The sequence below is a fragment of the Clarias gariepinus genome, chromosome 11, assembly GCF_024256425.1.
Source record: "Clarias gariepinus isolate MV-2021 ecotype Netherlands chromosome 11, CGAR_prim_01v2, whole genome shotgun sequence".
NCBI lineage: Eukaryota > Metazoa > Chordata > Actinopteri > Siluriformes > Clariidae > Clarias > Clarias gariepinus.
The window spans coordinates 9,432,751-9,450,914 of NC_071110.1; the positions used below are offsets into that span (position 1 = coordinate 9,432,751).

General features: G+C 38.5%; 1 protein-coding gene across 2 annotated transcripts; it reads right to left on the reverse strand.

Moving 5' to 3' along the window:
* Positions 1 to 1,364: 1,364 nt before the first annotated feature.
* spsb4b (splA/ryanodine receptor domain and SOCS box containing 4b) lies at positions 1,365 to 17,182 on the reverse strand. 2 transcript variants are annotated; one of them, XM_053507070.1, is made up of 3 exons: positions 17,076 to 17,182; positions 5,089 to 5,960; positions 1,365 to 3,355 (listed from the first exon to the last, which is right to left on the reverse strand). In XM_053507070.1, the coding sequence occupies exons 2-3, from the start codon at positions 5,819 to 5,821 to the stop codon at positions 3,228 to 3,230; spliced, it is 861 nt and encodes a 286-aa protein (XP_053363045.1). In that variant the 5' UTR covers positions 5,822 to 5,960; positions 17,076 to 17,182; the 3' UTR covers positions 1,365 to 3,227. The 2 variants fall into 2 exon arrangements, with proteins under 2 accessions (XP_053363045.1, XP_053363044.1); XM_053507069.1 differs by lacking the exon at positions 17,076 to 17,182 and adding an exon at positions 6,054 to 6,123.
* Positions 17,183 to 18,164: the final 982 nt, after the last annotated feature.

Genomic DNA, 18,164 nt, shown 5'->3' on the forward strand with positions numbered 1-18,164 from the left:
AATATTATACACTATGATATTAGTTACTGCATTTTTTAACAAAATTTAATTCACATGGTAAATTATCAATTAATGAGTTAGTTTTTAATACACTGGCGCAATGATGGTTTTTCACCTACCATGCAGAAGTCTCAGGCTTGATTCCCAACCACTGAATGCAATGCCTATCCCAAGCACAAATAAAATGTGAGGGCTGCGTCAGCAAGGGCATCCGGTGTCAAACCTGTGCCAAAGGTGTTGTGCGGATGGGATGGTCCATTGTGGCGAGCCCCTTGACAGGAGCCGCCGAAAGACTAACAAAAACAAGTTTTCAACATAGTACAAGCTAAAAAATTATTTAGAAGACACCTTTTTGGTTTTATTTCCAGGCCTTTTCATAATGTACAAGTTTTTTTGAAATGAGGTGGTACTAATAGTTTACTCACATGGTTATTATTCTCCAAGGCTTAAGATTCTCCAAAAATTCACTGAACACATTTAAACAGTCATGCCAGCCTTCAGTGTTGTGGCTTATATCTATGTATTGGGCTTTGATCAAAGGGTGGAAGTTTAAAAGCGTCTAAAATAAGGTTATATAGCGACCATATAGCTTACCAGGCTGAGAAGGGTGTCGACCCGTAGTGATCCGCAGATTCACAGCATAAGCTGTGAATTTTATGAACCTGCCCTGAGCTACAGCTTTTTATGACCCATAGGTCTACCGTAGTCAAGCAGACGCAGCTGTAGTGGTGCCGGGCACATTTTGTGGAATATTACATCAAGAGGCATGAATGATCAAGTCAGAAGATTTTTCATAATTAATACACTAAATTAATACACATTTTATAATTAATACACTAAAATTCAATAAATATTCATTCATATAGCAAAAAGTGTCTTTCAGAAGGCTTTGACCAGGTTAAGATTTTTTTTCCTTAACAGTAAGAATGGGAATTTCAAAATCCTTAGCTATGCGTCTCTAGGACAGTCCACCCTCAGATACAGCAACAATCCAGTCTCTCTAAAGAGAGAAAATTTTCTAGGCATGCTCCAATCTGAAAACAAGGATAACAGTCACAAAATGTTGTGCATACATTTTATAATGCTATGTATATTTATGAGGGAAGTTCAAGTTAAACTGGGACTTTTGATTGCACAGAATAAAAAAAAAAAGGTTATGAGAGTAACTATTAACACCTTTTATTTCTCTCTACAACATATCTGTAAGGGTTTTGGACTGGGTGGGGGGTGGACTCCCAGGGTTAGAGGCTCCCTTAAAGTTATATGACTATATGCTATAGGCTGTGCAGCATGATCATCTGAACCACAACATGGAAACAGGAATAAAACTGATGTCTGTGTGTGTGTGTGTGAGTGTGTGTGCGTAAGATCAGTTAACAATGCAGCAGACAGGTTCGTTTTTCTCTGAATTTTATTTACATTTAAAAACAGATATGAAACTGGAAGATGCCTCGGTGGGCTAAGCCTGACATATTGGAGGGGGCGCCTTTCAGTTCAGATTGCGTAAATTGGCTTGAGATTATTGCATGGAGGGAGGGTTGAAAAAACGAAGAAAAAAAAAATTAAATGAGATGACAAAGTGCTGTTAATTTGTTTGTCCTCAATATATTTATATAGAGAGAGAGGGAAAAAATGAATCTTTTGTCTCAGCTTGTTACCAAAAGCTATTTTGATTAGATTTTTTTTTCTATTTGGTTTTCAGGCAAGTGAGGTTAAATGAACTGTGATTACACAATAGCTACTGAAAAATAAAACCAGCACAAAAACACTTACAGAACCAGATGTTCTATTCGTTAGCTCAGGTGCCAATTTCAAGTAGGTGTTTGTCAGCTGTATTCCATCACGATGTAGTGATCACTACAGTTAGTTTCAGCGAACGGCCGGTAAAGGTTGTGCAAATTGAAAAAATACATACCGTTGGATCGTTACATTAAACCATCATTAATTATGAATTACAGTTAATTATGAAGTACAGCATTGTCATTAAATATCTGCAAAGTTTAAAATCTCTGTGGTGTACAGATGTTCTGTAATATGAATCGTAAAATTAAGAATTTATCTATGAAAATTAAAAATAATAAAATCTTGTGTAATATAGTGCAGGTTGCTGTAAATTTCATCAGCAGAGCAAACCTGCATTGTCCCGTCATAAAAATCTGGCCCCTTCCAATATGGAGGACGCGTTAACGCATCGTAAACAGCTAGTGCGGCATCTCCTCCTTGTGTTTTTCTCCTATATCCGTCTGTATAAACAGCCTTCCCTGGACTTCCTGCTGGAACAATATATCACTTCCTGTCCCGAGCACTGAGGACAAGGACGTCTCAGAAGGTTAAAACTCTATAAAATGTATCACATCATTCACACACAACAATCTGCACCATTTCAAAGAACACAATCACCACTCAGACATCATAGACATGTAAAAATATCCTCAATCACTGTGGTCACTCGGACAAAACAAAACAAAAAAAAAAGGCCTGGTGTTTTACGTGCATGGTATGGAGGACTTGGTTATAATTAAATATATTTAGTGTGATGCAAAAATAAAACCAGGAGTATCTACGGAAGACGTGCATTCCAATGCGCTTTTGACTCAAACCTGTGGTTAAAGAGAGTGTCCGTAGCACCAGGGTCAAAAAAAATCAGACGCTACAACAGGCTGCGCGTTTTGAAGAGAGGGAGGGGTTAAAATGTGTTATTTGCACCAAGCTAAATGTACGCAGTACAACTATTCATGCATGCACACACATGCATCCATGTGCCCTGATCTTACTGAGTGACAGACCTCCCAAGAGACAAACAAAGACACACTTGATCACACGAAACGACTTCACCACTAACCCTTCTCTTTCCTCTTTGGATCGACGTACTGTGTAACAAATAACACTGGTGTCAATTACACAATATATCAAGTACATTAGCCAAGTTAGCTCTTTAAACCCAGTGCCACCCCCTCCCCCCCTCAAGCGGCGGCTAACTGAGGTTCGGTAGCTAGCAGAGTTCACTTGCTAACATTAGGGTTGCTATTGCAATGTGCGATTCAAAACAAGCCATGTTCACTGGGAGGCGAACTCATGGTGATATAAGATAGCAGGTTAAGACATACATACTGCTCTTTTTGTAAATAAAGTCTTTCTTTAAAAAAAAAAAAGAAAAAAAGTCTGTATTATGTTAAGTTGTGCATTGAGGTCACTGGTGCTGTAGTTCAGGGCTGTGTGCGAGACTCTCACTGGTACTGCAGGTAATTTTTAAGAGTCTGGGGCAAGGGGAGTGTGTGGATCTGGTGGATGCGATGTCGGCCCAGAGCTTGGCGAGCTGCTCTTCTGCATAGTTCCATCAGTGGCAAAGGCCCAGCTGCAAGAAAAAAACAACAAAAAAAAAAAAAAAAAACACCACCACCACTGTTTAGTTTAGCGGCCTGAGAAAACCAAAGACATTACTGAACTAGGTCTCTCTTACCAATTGTGATTTGTCTTTAGCACTCGGTCACACTAACTTAATAACAGTGTATTAATCAGTTATCGATGTTACCAACATCTGTCATGAACTTCAGTAAAGTAATACCAACCACTACGTGACGGGGATTGTAAAGTTGGAGATGGCTTTCTGTAATGGAACGACCTCTACAGGCTTGTGCCATGACCATGGTGTGCTGTAGGTCCATGCCATGTTGGAGAAGACCGCATTAAGTTCATGTTACATTCTTCTAGTTCTTGGCACATTTTCGGTGTGGATGCAGCAGGTCATCATCGCATCCACGTCACGTTCAAAGAATTTAGTATGAATACTCGATGATATAATTCCCCTCACCATCGCTACCGAAAAGCACTGCGCGTGTCTGGGTATTTATACCAACCCAACAGACGCAATGACAGCAAGAGCGTGGTATGATCTGACCAATCTCAGCCTCTGACCTAGACAGCCGTAGCCGATAGTAAGAAGGTACACGAAAGCGTCTCGACATTTTTTCTGGTATATCAATATTATTAGGCAAAGCGTGAAGAATGTCTTCCTTATTCTCGTCTTCCATTTGTGTTTGACGGTGAACTACGTGCTTACTGCTGCATCAGGGTGAAAATATGCATGTGCACCCGAGTACAGAAAATAATAATAATATTAATAATAATAATAATAATAATGTGAATGCTGGCCATTGCAAAAGTGGTAAGTGGAAGCAAGTGTAAAACCCCCCTTAGCTTCTCAGTAAGTTCAGTAAGTTAAAACGGGTCAAAAACACATCAGAGGCTGTGGCAATCTTGTTCTGTAATCTAATGCACGTAAATAATTACGTTTTTGCAAAGTTTCGTCAAAGTGTGCGTTTTGGTAATTAAGTGCGGCAGCAGCTTTCAATGCTTAACAAAATCTTTTTGCCTCAGTGCCCCTTTGGGCTTCAGTGGTTCGGTGTTAAATTAAAGTTACGGCTGTCAATATTCAATAGTGCCGTTTTAATGAATGTCAGTATTCGGCAGACTGGATTTCACACTTGTCTGATTGAATTTTAAACTGTATACTTGAATAGATAGGCTATGGAGAACATATTGTTTGGGTTTGAGAGACATAGCTATACTTTGGTTCAAGGTCATTTACAATGCAATAAACACTTACTGCACCCCCTGTATATTACCATATTGCGAACGCAGAAGCACAACAAAAAAGAAACTAAAACAAAGTGGCATCAGTAACAGAGGATCAGTCACAGATTGTATCATGACACCGCACACGTTCCAGCATGTATTCTGAATAAGTGACTTTTGCGAAGGTGTATTCAGTATTCATCCATGCTGGCACACAGTGTATTCTGTATTCTGTAACCAACCCAGGTTGCATCTCAGAGGATGGAAGCAACCAAGTTGGAGCGCAGACTGCTGATGGGAACATTAGGGATAATAGATTTAACTTTAACAAAAGCAGGAACTTTCATCTTATAATCACCGATAAATGTATAGCTAAAGTTTCAAAAGAACTACGAACTACTCATCATACAGAACTGACTTTATATCCCAGCATATGTTCTTCTGCAATAGTTGTCAATTTATCTCTAAGGAAAATAGGTTTTAAAAAATAATAATAATAATTTTATTACTTACGCTCTAGTCCATTGATGTACGTCATTGTGACCTCACAGTGGCCCCACACTGCGCTGACGATCGGATACAGGCTTCTCCCCTTCAGGCCGCGAAAGGCTATACCTAAGAAGTGACCACTGGCGCAAAACCCCAGTGTTCCCTCATCCATGTCCAAGACCACCAGCACCTCCTCGGGTACTGAAAACGTGTCCTCATCTTCCTCATTCTGGCTGCTTGGATACGAAGCTGCTGGCCCTGTTTGGCTCTTCCTATCATGGTAGAGTTTCCCCCGCCCCAAGTCCCATCCCCAAGATTCTGCATCACTGCCAACGAGTGCGGTGTACCCAATAGCGTGAAGCGGTGCCCGTGAGGTAGCGACACCAATGATAGCATGTGTGCCACGTTGCCTCACGGGCCACCGGATAGTCCAGGCATGCAGGCCACGAGTAAACCCTACTTTACCTCGTACACAGTCTGTACTTTGTGCTACTGGATGACGATGAAACGTCAGCCGATCCTCATCTTTGATGAACAGGTTGAGTGAGCGGTCATCAGGGTTCCAAGCATGCTCAAGCTGAGTGGCAATGTCCGCCGGAGGCATGTCCAGCAGCAGCTCCAGGCGTGGTGATAGCGGGTGGCCTATTCCGTGTCCCTGTCCGTGCCTGCCAAGGGGCACAAGGGCCACCTGCAATGCCAGTGCAGACCTCTCGCACTCCTCAGCAGATTTCACCACTCCTGAGACCCTCTGCCCCATCACAGCCCTGCCACGGGCATCACAAACCACTGTCTGGGTTACCTCATGGGCCTGGTGTGAGAAGAAAGGCTTAGCTAATCAGGAAAGGCCTTCACATTTCATGAGGAAGTGGTGAAGCATGCGAGCAGCACAAGGTCCTCTGTAGAGAAAAGAGAAATGTCAGCACAGAAAGATTTGTACAATCATAAGATGCAACCATGTGCAATAAATTCTAAGAAGGAGCTTGAATTACAATAAAGCATGTGCGAGTGGTCTGTGAACAGAGAACGCTGTTTTTTTTTCTCTCTCTCCTGAGTTTGTGGTTCAGCACACGTACTCAAACAAGGCGAATCAGTAATCTTACAAGTCATCTAAAAGTTCCTCCCTTCCCTTGAATCTGTTCAGATGACCGCGTTTCCCATAAAAACAAATGAAATATGCTAGAAGAGACCCAGCTGCTTCTGTTGCACAACACACACGTTGCCTCAGAAACTTTAGAGTAGTATTGTGCAACTTTAAAATAAACACTCTTCTGTTTAGTTGTTGTTGTTAAAGTCTAGAAGGCCTGGAGTCCAAACTTTTACGTACAACTGGCAAAAGGCAGCTTTAAAAACAGGTGAGTCAAAAGGAAAGCAGGAAAACCCGTTCAGATCATTAGCACATCACCCAGTGTACCTCAGCCTGGAATAGATCAGAGAACACAGCCTGGGTGCAAAAACTGAAAGTAGCAGAGAAGGCAGAAGAAGAACATTGTGACTGAGGAGGAGGAAGATGACAAAAAACAGCATTTAACAGCTTAAAACTCCATTAATAACGACCGCGAAAATAACTTCTCTTCACCTTTTACATTAAAACAGATTGACCAAACTCGACCTAAGGGGATCTTCTCCGAACCCTCAGAAACCCACACCTGATGCTTTTACCACTTTGTCATGGCTGTGCTTAAACTGGAAACGGTGAGGGTGTCTATAGAGGGAAGAAAAGGAAAAGACTTAATCTATTGGGGTACAAATAATACATTCTGACTAACAAACCAGCATTCCAGTCCTTTATTGCCCATCTCAAAGAAGCAGCTTTAAACAAATTAGCATATAACAAAACACTATGACTACAGATACTGTAGTTCCCAACTTATGAACAAATTTTGTTCTAAGAGCAGGTTCCTAAGTCAGATTTGTTCTTAAGTCCAACAAAGTAAATCTTATACGCCTTTGACACAAATATGCAATGTAGAATATAACAAATCACTTTACTAAACTTGTCCCCGTAATTGAACCGGAAATAGAACCACAGTTGTTCGTATGTGCAAAAAATTGTAACTCAAATGTGCTTAAGACTGGGGCTACATGCATTTAAAAGGGGTGGGAATCATCAGGGACCAACCAATACAATATCACAATACCTAGGTGCCGATCTGATTGCAACTTAAAAGCATCACAATTTTATAAAAACATCCTAATTAAAAAAAAATTTTGGCTACAACTGTTCATAAACTTAACCCTCCTGGTCAATCTCTATTTAATGACTATTTACATTATAATACAAAATAAGCAGACAATGCATGGAGATTTTTTTAGAGCCTCCCTTAATAACAATACGATTAAAACAAGGAATGAAAAAAAAAAATTATTGGCTATGTATGTTTCGCATCATCATTCATATCGGAGTGTCTGAAAACAAAGGATGAATCTGATACAATACATGAGAACAGTGTTTTTAATGCAAAAAGTGAACTCAATCTTTCTAGGTTCAGCCACAAATCGAATTATGGAAACCAATCGTACATAAATACAAAAGTAGATTGCTGTTTGGACACGATGTCAGTGCCGCAAGTGGTACCTGAATACGCAGAACAAAAATAAGGAGAACTCTGGACAGCTGGAGATTTTGGGAGCAAGTACTGTACTGTACAATGAAGGCGATGCAAAAATTAATAAAAAGGCCCAAAGTGCATTGTGGGAATGCATTACATTTAGTATTCCTTTAATTAGTGCTAAAGAAACAACCCTCTCCTGAACGTGAGCAAGACAAAGTAGTGCTGGGCGATATGACGATATATATCGTGGGGACGATAGAAAAGTGTCTATCGTCCTGTTTCTCTTCTATCATTTCTAACCTAATTTTATTAATTACTAAAGAAAATATTGCATTAAATAGGCTATGACAAATGTATGATAATGTCTTGTCGCTATGCAATGCATACTCTACCCTTTATATAAGTGATAATCAAGAATAAAAATGAACTTTTTCACAAAGAAACTTTTAGCGACATGCTTTACGCTAGTTAACCCGTGAGTGCTTAAAGATGAAGACGCAAGAGGTTGAAGATGAATGCCCGGAGTCGCAACAAACAAACTTCTATAAAATAACTATGATGTGAAAAAAAAAAAAAGTGAAGGCAACTGTAGCTCTACCTCCACCACATCTGTTGTCAGTTGATACATTTATATTGCTAAACTAAAATGTATTTTTCTCATTTGTGATAGTTCAGTTAAATGTCACTTCAAAATAAAGTTGCAAAAAAAAAAAAAAAAGGATGCAATGATATTTTTGTCAAACTTTTCAGAAAATAACTGAAAACGTACTTTATTGTGGGTGGTATATATCGTTATTGTGATATAAAATAATCCATATCGTGATATATGATTTTTTCCATATCGCCCAGCACTAAGACGAAGGGACTGATCGCAGACTTCAGTACTGAGCAGGAGAAAAAACTACCAGACCCCATGAACAACGAGAGCCCAGTGGAGAGAGTGGACAGCTTCAGATAACTCCGTAATTACATAACACAGGACTTGTCATGGTCTGGTCATATCAACACCGTGGTAAAAAAAGGCCCAGCAGCGACTCTACCACCTCAGGCGCCTGAGAGACCTTTGACTGCCCTCTAACAGCACCATGCAGGACAGACGAACTCTTCAGAGAATGATGTGATCAGCTGAACACATTAACCGCATCAAGCTCCCTGACCCGCATTCAATCTACAACAAGTGCTTCCGCTCCCTAAAGGTCAACACAGAGAGGAGAAGCTTCTTCCCACAGGCTATACAGACTCTCAATACCACCACCACACAGGACTTAACACTCTGCTCCTACTTGTATACCACTTAGCATATTGTACTTCAATGCACATTTAACTCATCTGCACATACTTTGCACAATGTTATGCTGCTATGCACATAACTGAACATTTCAATTACATCCAAAATCTATTTTTTTTATTTTTATTACTTGCACATACAGGCAAAAATTTTCTATGCTGTACTTTTTTATTATAATCTTATTTCATATACAGTGGAACCTCAGATTACGAGTAATGCAGTTTACGAGTGTTCCGCAAGACAAGCAAAGTTTTTTTTTTTAATGATTAAAAAACGAGCATTGTCTTGGTTTACGAGCACCAAGTATCAAGTATCACGCATGCGTTTCTTGTTTTGACGCCGAGTGTCACGTGATCACAACTGAGCCAACAGTTTTTCTCTCCATTTTTTCTCTTCCTCTCAGCAGCCTGTCGATTCTTTTCAAAGGTAAAGTGCAGACTTTTTTTTTTTTTTTTCGGCAGTGATTCCGTTAGTATGCCCTCACGCGAGTGTGACTAGCGATGTTCCTTGCTAATTTTTCAGATAAAACAGTCTTTATTAATGTGTGTACACACACACAGAGACACAAACACAGAGCGTTTGCCTGCACAAACAAAAACACTCATCTGCCAAGATTTATTTTTACTTTTTTTTTAAGGTAAAGTGCAGGTTAATTTGTTTTATTTTTACTTTATATTTTGTATTAATTATTTTTATGTATTTTTTGGGGGGGGCTGTTGAACGAATAATTTGAGGTTCCATTATTTCTTATGGGAAAATAAAATTTGGTTTACAAGTCTTTTCCGGAAATTACATTTCCGGAACGAATTATGCTTGTAATCCGAGGTTCCTCTGTATTATATTGCTAATTTGAATATTTTCTTTGCATACTCTATTTTTATTTTTATTATTATATTCTTATTTCATCTTCTTTATTTAGAATCCTTTTTTTAGGTAATATGCAGTTGTAAAAATATTTCACTGACGCATATCATGTGTAAATAACAAATAAAATTTGAATTTGATTAATCATGCAAGTAATTTAGTTTAACATCTGAAAAATTCCAGGCTGCAGCAGCAAAACGAACTGTTAGAAAGCTAAACACCCATGTTATAAGAGTTAAAAACAACTATACTGCTTATATCCTGTACAGGGTCTTGGGAAGCCTGGAGCCTAATCCAATTTCCTTAGAAATACTACAACTATAAACAAAAATGCAAAAAAAAAAACAAAAAAAAAAACTCACATGTAAACACCACTTCCAGCAGGTGAGGAAGCTGAAAAAATTCAATAATTAACACATACAGCACTGTGATTCGCTCGGGAAAAACACCACAACACTGCTTGGGTGTAAAAGTAAAAGAGATGTGAAAGAAAGGATCAACATAAAAAGTGACAAGCTGGGAGGAGAGAGACATTGGCATCAGAGCATCTCAAGATGACTTAAAATAAGGATTATTAAAATAACTACAGTAACGCTCACTTTCAAGTTTCCAAAACACAACCGAGGTGAAAAAGACTCAACAGGCAAGCACACATATGGGGAAAACACACAGTAAAGGAGGGTCCTCAAGCTCCTCATCCTATTATAAATAAACTGGGTGACATATTACTGATATTAACCCAATAACAAACTAATGCAACTGGGGACAGTAATAAATGTCACTGAGCATAATGTTTTTGAAGCACTGCCATGCTGAATTCTGCAAATATGTTGTAACAGGATATTAGAGCATGAGACCTTTTAGGGAGAGCAGGCAGTGTATAGATCTGTGATGTGTTACAATGCTTGCATATCACAAAAATAAATTAAAAATTTGCAATATTTCGTTCTTCCTCTACCCACACCCAGACACATATTTTAATGTAAACCAGACAAAATTGTTTAGTTACTTTATATCAATTAAAGAAATAATTAAAAATGGAACCCTATCCTCATTTGGGCGAAACTGGATGCATGCAATTTTATAATGAGATGTCCATTTATTCATTTTTTTTTCCCCCTACTGGATTAACTCACAAGCTCTCCATGTTTTGCCGGTCTGGTTTTGTTTTTGCATTTCTTTCATCATCATCTAGTTGGAGCAGGGGTGGCTCAGTGGTTAAGGTGTTGGAATAGTGATAAAGGTCCCGAGTTGTCACTGTTGGGATCTTGAGCGAGGTCTTTAACCCTTAACTGCACAGATTTATAATGAAACAAAATAAAATGCAAGTCGCTCTTCAAAGGGTGTCTGCCAAATGATGTAATTACATTATAACAACACATCATAGACATGAGTATATTTATAGCAGTTGTACCTTTATGCATTATGCATAATCATAAATCAAATTAATTAGGATAAATCACTCAGCTGTGCAATCCTGTAGACTAATTATTGCAATTGAAAATAAAAACAGCTTCAATGACAAGGGATTAAGCATATTTTATGTTTACTTAATGTAAAAGTGATCGAAAAACCAGCAGATGTGCCAACAACAGCTGGCAGGTGCAGTTATTGTGCACTGATGCATGCGGCCTATGTGAACTGCACACATTGAGGAGAACGCCGACTCTCTGCCAATACCTGGACTGATTTTTTTTTTCCTTTATCCATTTCCTGTTCCTATTCAAGTCATTCTCTTAGGATTTTTTAGCCTTTTGCCAGGACACACAGATTTCACCACTTGAACAAAACAAGCCCAAAGGTTGCCTGAAAAATCTCTCGCATACACAGACCTGAAAGGATGCTTGCGATGGTTTAAAAAAATAAATAAAAAAATCCTGTTTGTCTATACTCTACTACACATGGATACAGTAAGGATTTTTAATCCGATTACCCCGAAGTCACTCAAAAGAGAACGGTCTTCATGCGAGTCCGGATTCTCGCAGGGTTTTATGCTTGTGTCTGTTTTGCTCATTATAGATTTAAATCTATATCCGGAGTTCTGTACAGCTGCTCTGTAAACAGGTCTATTGTTAAATTCGACAAAGCATTGAAACTGACTTGAATGAAAACTACCATATTCTCTAGATAAGGTGGCTGTAGGGAGAGATATCTGAATATGTTTGTAGAACAAAATCTGCAAAAACATGATATAGCAGCTGTGAACATGCAGAGGATGTACTGTAATTAAGAAACACAACATTAAGTATATATATGCAAGAAGCTCTCAAGTCTCTGGCTCTGAGCTAACTGCAATCACTCCTGTTAACATTCAGCAAGTGGAACATCTGATCTTTAAAACTTGACAGTTATCTGTTGCCAACATGTGGAGTAGACGCATCTGTCTGTAGTAACTGTATGCACAATCATTCACCAACACCACTTGCACATTACAGGAACTCAGCTAGAAGTTACTGCCATGTCCTGATCTCGTTCCAAGCCATCTCCACATGTTTGGGGGATTAAAGGAGCTCCTGGGAGGCCAGTGTTTCAGACGTGATGCAGGATCCTGGCTCTGGCTTACTGAGAAAACTTTCTACCCCAGTAGTATCCAAGCACTTATGAACCACTAGGATAAGTGCATCAGCGTAGCAGGGGATTATAAAAACAATTAAAAGTTCCAGTTTGACTTTAACACCCAACTTTTAGTCATACCGAAATCCCACACCACTACTGTACACTCAGCATTGGGCCCTCAAACGCTAAAACCAGATGTTACGACTGCGACAGGTATCTCTAGTTAAAATTAACGCTCAGTCAAATAACCCACTGATGAGCCGAACGTGTGGGCTGAGAGAGTTTTGCATACTCCAACTGTAAATTATTCATACCTGGGAGCCATTACTAACAATAGCAGGCAAAAACCACAAGGTGGAACTGATACTGAGGTGCAACTGAAGGACAGTTCCTGGGAATTTTAATAAGGATGGGTTTAGTATGCAGTGTTAACTGAGGACACAGAGAAGAGAAAATCTTTATGCAGTTAAAAATCACACATCGATCATTCTGGGGGGGAATCTTAGCTGACGGATCTTAGAGGTTCTTCTTTTTTTTCTTTTTTTTTTTTAAGCTTTAGAATTGAACGAGGAACATGCCTTATTGAAAATAAGTAGCTTAAGCCAGAAGTGTCTTTATCCTCTTACCTCAAATACCTAGTTTGGCTCAATAACACTACATGAGTAGGAATAGAATAATTTAATGTGTTAAAATAAACTTAACAAAAGAAGAGCATTGACCTTGGTAAGTCAAGTACCAGTCAGAATCATGAGTTATGCACTAAGCTAAAGAAAAAACTTGTTCTAATACATAACCAGTACTTAAAGCAATATTCAAACGTAATTTTCTTTACACAGAAATAGATCTTACAATCATTTTTTACTGTATACGTTTGCATTCAAGGTGGTAGGATCCTGCAGTTCCTCTATAATCCTATAGGTGGTACACTCTAAAATATTAACACTGGCATGCAGCACAGCATCCCAATTTATTTGCCAAATTTGTTCAGAAAACAAACACTGAATCTGCATCAGGGTATCGTAATGATAAAAAAAAAAAAAAAAAAAAAGTTTTTTTTTAACTGGGCAGTTCCCATGTGATTGGTAAGCTAATCCCAGCTAGAACTGTAAAAAAGTTACGGTACATTGAGCAGATCATGCTCTTGCCATTTTATAGGACTTTTTGAGATTTTAAAAAAAAAAGAAAGAAAATGTAATCATCCACGTCTAATTCAAAAACAAGTAAGTGAACTTTGCACAAAAAAAAAAAAAAGTATGTGATATCTTACACATGTGAGTGAAAATTCAGAACTTTATTTTTGCAACTTTAATTCCCCCTGGATATTTTCTCTTCCTCTAATATACAATACAGAGGTTTTGATTACAGCAAGTGTAACACCTGGATTATCTGGAGTGTGTTGCATTAATTACAACCCCAAGCTTCCAGTATAGCTGTGGACAGTGTGAGTGTGTATGCGTGCAAGTGTGTGTGTGTGTATATATATATATATATATATATATATATATATATATATATATATATATATATATATATATATATATATATATATATATATATGTCACCCTCAAGCTGACCCCGACGTCTGGTACATCTCTTTGCATGCCACAGAGACATCATAAAATACTGATGAAAAAAAGAAGGGAAAGTGAAGAGGAAGAGGAAGTAGAGTCTGGGGTTTAAAGGGGTCACTTCCTGCTTCCCTCTGGCACACTGGGCACTTAGCTTGTCTGACTGATGGTGTTCACTTGTAAGGCAAAAAGACCGACCAGACGCAGCTTGACCAAACCCTGCAGCCTGGGTATGTACAGTTACACCCAAGAGCAAACACATGTAAAGCATTTCATCTTATAAGGTATAGAAATTGCACTTAAATAAATCATATTATTCTAATACTATAGATAACTAGCTCTTATAATACAGTATTAGATAGCACTGAGAAAGGACTAAAGATATGCAGAAACAGACTTAAAAATGCTTATTAAATTAACAAAAGAAAAAGTTTTTTTTTTATTTAAAAAATACATACACACTGTACATACAGTGTGACAAAATAAATAAATAAACTTTTCACATTTCTTCAAGTTACCCTTAACTGACCATTATAACAAAGGCATCTATTTATTCTGTAAAAGTGAAGAAACGCTCACAGCATACTTCATACTTTACAAGTGAGTGTTTCATTCGAATCTCTGCCCAAACAAGATTTTTTTTTTAAAAAGGGAAAGCGGATAAAGCAAAACAAAAGACGCGTTACACCTGATTACGCAACATCCTTACAAATTCCGTTCGGTCCCGTGCAATAGAAGGTCATGACACCTACAGCTGCGGTGCAAATAAAAGCATAAAAGCTAGGGCCCAAATAATGCAAGTCGAAAAGAAAAGTCATACAAACTCCTGATTTAACGTTTAAGATATTCAAATCAGACTGTACCTTACCTCCAGTATCGGCAATACCCCTTGGCCATGGGCATGAGCCTCAATGATATGATTTTACACATTTGCACGGACACACACACCTCTCATGCCTCTTTTGCATTACAGAGAGCAACACAAGGTACAAATAACGACCGTATGCAAACGGCATAGCAGTGGGAGTTCATAGAGTACCAGCAAGAGCTACACACTGAACGAGGAGGGGTCAAGGGAGGAGAGGACGCATTGTACTTTACAGATACACCACAAAAATAAGACTGGGTGAAACCGGGACTTTTGATTATGAACACAGTTTTACATTTCTCTCTATAATGCCCTGCTACACTGAAGCAATTATCCCAACATTTCCCTAGTGCTTGGATACCATCAAGATAGAAAGTTCTCTTAGCATGCCCAATGCTGCTTGTTTCATGTCTAAAACGCTGGCCTCCCAGGAACTCCCTTTAAACTTTTTTTTTTTTTTTTTTTTTTTTAAGAATGCACCAATATCTATTTGGCCATCAGACATGATGTTAAAGCCAAATGAGATTTAGATTTTATACTGTGGACACACAATGCTAATTAATATTAGTACATGTGTAAGCACTTGCCACAGCTTGTCAGTTAAAGTAGACCTGAGGTATTCAGTACTGAGATGAATTTGAAGAATTTATGAAAACAAGGCCTCAAATATAAAGAGATCTGTGACTCTTCTGAAATAAAGGCGCTATTGGTGTCAAAGAATTTCCTTAAATTGTTAAATTACCTGGGAGTCTATGCCCTTTGGACGCAGATAAGAAATTAAAGACAAATGCTCACATAAGGACTTTAACACCTAGGAACTGCTTCTCGAGGTTTCCACTGTGTGTTAAAACATATCAGCAAACGCTCCCCAACCGACGAAGCACTGTTGGCGTAATCATGCATCAGCAAGTAATCCTGATATGAAACACATACAGGTTCAGCATTCTCACAAATTAAAATGTAAAAAATAAAATCCCAAACATGATGGTGAAATTTGATTTGCCAAAAATATGAATCAGATTATAAAGCTGTGTCCAAGATGAAATATAGTTTCAATACAACAATTATTGCACCCAAGCACTTGTGTTATCGCCACATGGGCACACTAGAAAGACAGTGAGCACAGAGATTTAAAGGGAAAATAACATTGCCTTTATGATGTAATGTATAACTGTATAATTATATGTAACTAAGGAAGTTATATTAGCTGCTCAGGCATCCAAATGGCAGCAGATTCCAAACTCTGTCCTCATTTTCATGACTTTGTGAGATAAAATGCTGAAATAAAAGCATCACACTATGATGTTACTCAACAGGAAGTCAATACCATTGAAACAGTTGCAAAGCCACGATGATCGGCACCTGCGCCATCACCACCCGGGTGCACCAGAAAGAAACTGGGCATATAGATTTGTAATGTGATGTATGAATAGCACTGTGAGCGTGTAACAGGAACAGTAAACAGTGTTGTGACCAGCTTTTATATAAATAAAGACGTTATTAGCCATTTTTCACCATAAGTTTAAGTCCTTGCCATAGCTGAACTATTCGAGATAGCAAAAATCCCTTCGTAATTTTGCATCCTCAATGTCTTGAGATCATATTGGCCTAGTTTGGTAGCGATCATTTCAATCCCTAGGAAGAGTACATCAAGAACAATTGGGCCATCATTTATTTATTTTTTAAACACTGCAAAAAAAATTTGTAGAGTTTTAAGGGCTATGATATTAGTTTTAATAAAGTAATTATAAATATATGGTATTAAATATGAGACATGCTCTGTTTTTAACACTGACTAAATCTTTTTCTTTTCCTTTCCTGAGGCTGCATTTAAAAAATAAAAAACAAAACGAAGAAAAAAACAGTTTAAAGTGATATTTGTTTTGGTAAAAAATCAGGTATAATAAATCAGGCTATGCAGCTGTTACCAACATACTAATGCATTTCCTGAAAGTCTCCAGGATTAGACAGATTTAAAAAATACTACTGTTTGGTGGAACGAGTGAGGTGTAAGATACAGTATATTAAACTTACATTAAACCTTTCTGTTTCAGTGTTAACACCAAAGCACACACACTGACACTTGATTATTGAGTTAGTAAACGTTGCCAGTTGCAGTAGAAATGGTGTATAAAGGCGATGTACTGCACAGCAGCCGGACTTCGTAACAATGTAACAACATCAAACACAAACAAACAAACAAACTGGCCACGTTGTAGCGGCTCACAGCTCCGGGATCACAACTTTACTCCCGCAGGAAAACTAAACAGTGCCACAAAACCATTTCTAATCACTCATATCTATATTGTAACTACCTGTTTAAACCGATCGTCTCAGCTGGGCGCCGGGAAGCTGCTGCTTAAAACCGCTTTACGCCTTAAAAGCGCCCGAAAGGGAAACAGAGAACACGGCTTTGTTATAGAGTACAGGGGCTGTGACGTCACGGCGGAGCCGGAAGTAGTTCCTCTGTTTATTTATATGTTATATTATTTTTTTGTACATGTATATTTTTGTTCTTCAACTTCAGGAATAACCATTATATCCATAATTTAAGCTTGTGCGTTTTTTTTATTATCATTATTAATTCCAAATACTTTTTCACGCTTTCAGTTTTTGGATTGTAGTCTCACTACGATGGAAAAACTACACTTCCCATAAACACCCTCTCTACCCTCTCCGATGTTACTCAGTGTTCACGTGCTCCACGAGAAAATTGAAGTCTTTGTATTTAAATTCACTTTATGTGTTTGGTTAATTGACTGTTGCTGTAAATCTTTCTGGATGCAATTTGTTACAAGTTAAATTAGGAAATAATAAATCAAGACACATATATAGATGAGAGAATGATTGTTTATTAAATCACAAGGTCATAGTTCTCACTGGTGTAGTGGTTAGCACTGTCGCCCCGCACCTCCAGGGTCAAGGGTTCGATTCCTGCCCCAGGTCTATGTGCACGAAGTTTGTATGTTCTCCCTGTGTTTGGTGGGTTTCCATACCTCAGGGTACTCGGATTTCCTCCCACAGTCCAAAGACAGATTTGGTTGATTGACATTCCCAAATTGCCCATTAAGTAACCAGGGTTGCCTGATGTGCCCCAAGTAGGGGGGTGCTGAGGGCTGACAAATGTGTGTATATAAAACTGAAATTCTGTTAGTTTGTATGGACTGGTGGTGTTTGTACAGTGTTCGCAGGCAATAAGCACTGGCTTTCCTCACCAGTGTAACGGGCGTTGCTCACCATGTAACATCATTATCAGCTTATACATCATATTGTGAGGTAAAATATGCCAAAGCATTGAAGCAGCATGAGGAGGGATAGCAAGTTGGCTGCACACTCCATTCGCAGGTAATGGTAGCACGCCAGTTAAAGAAATTGTCATTCTGTGCAAAGACACAAAGCCACAA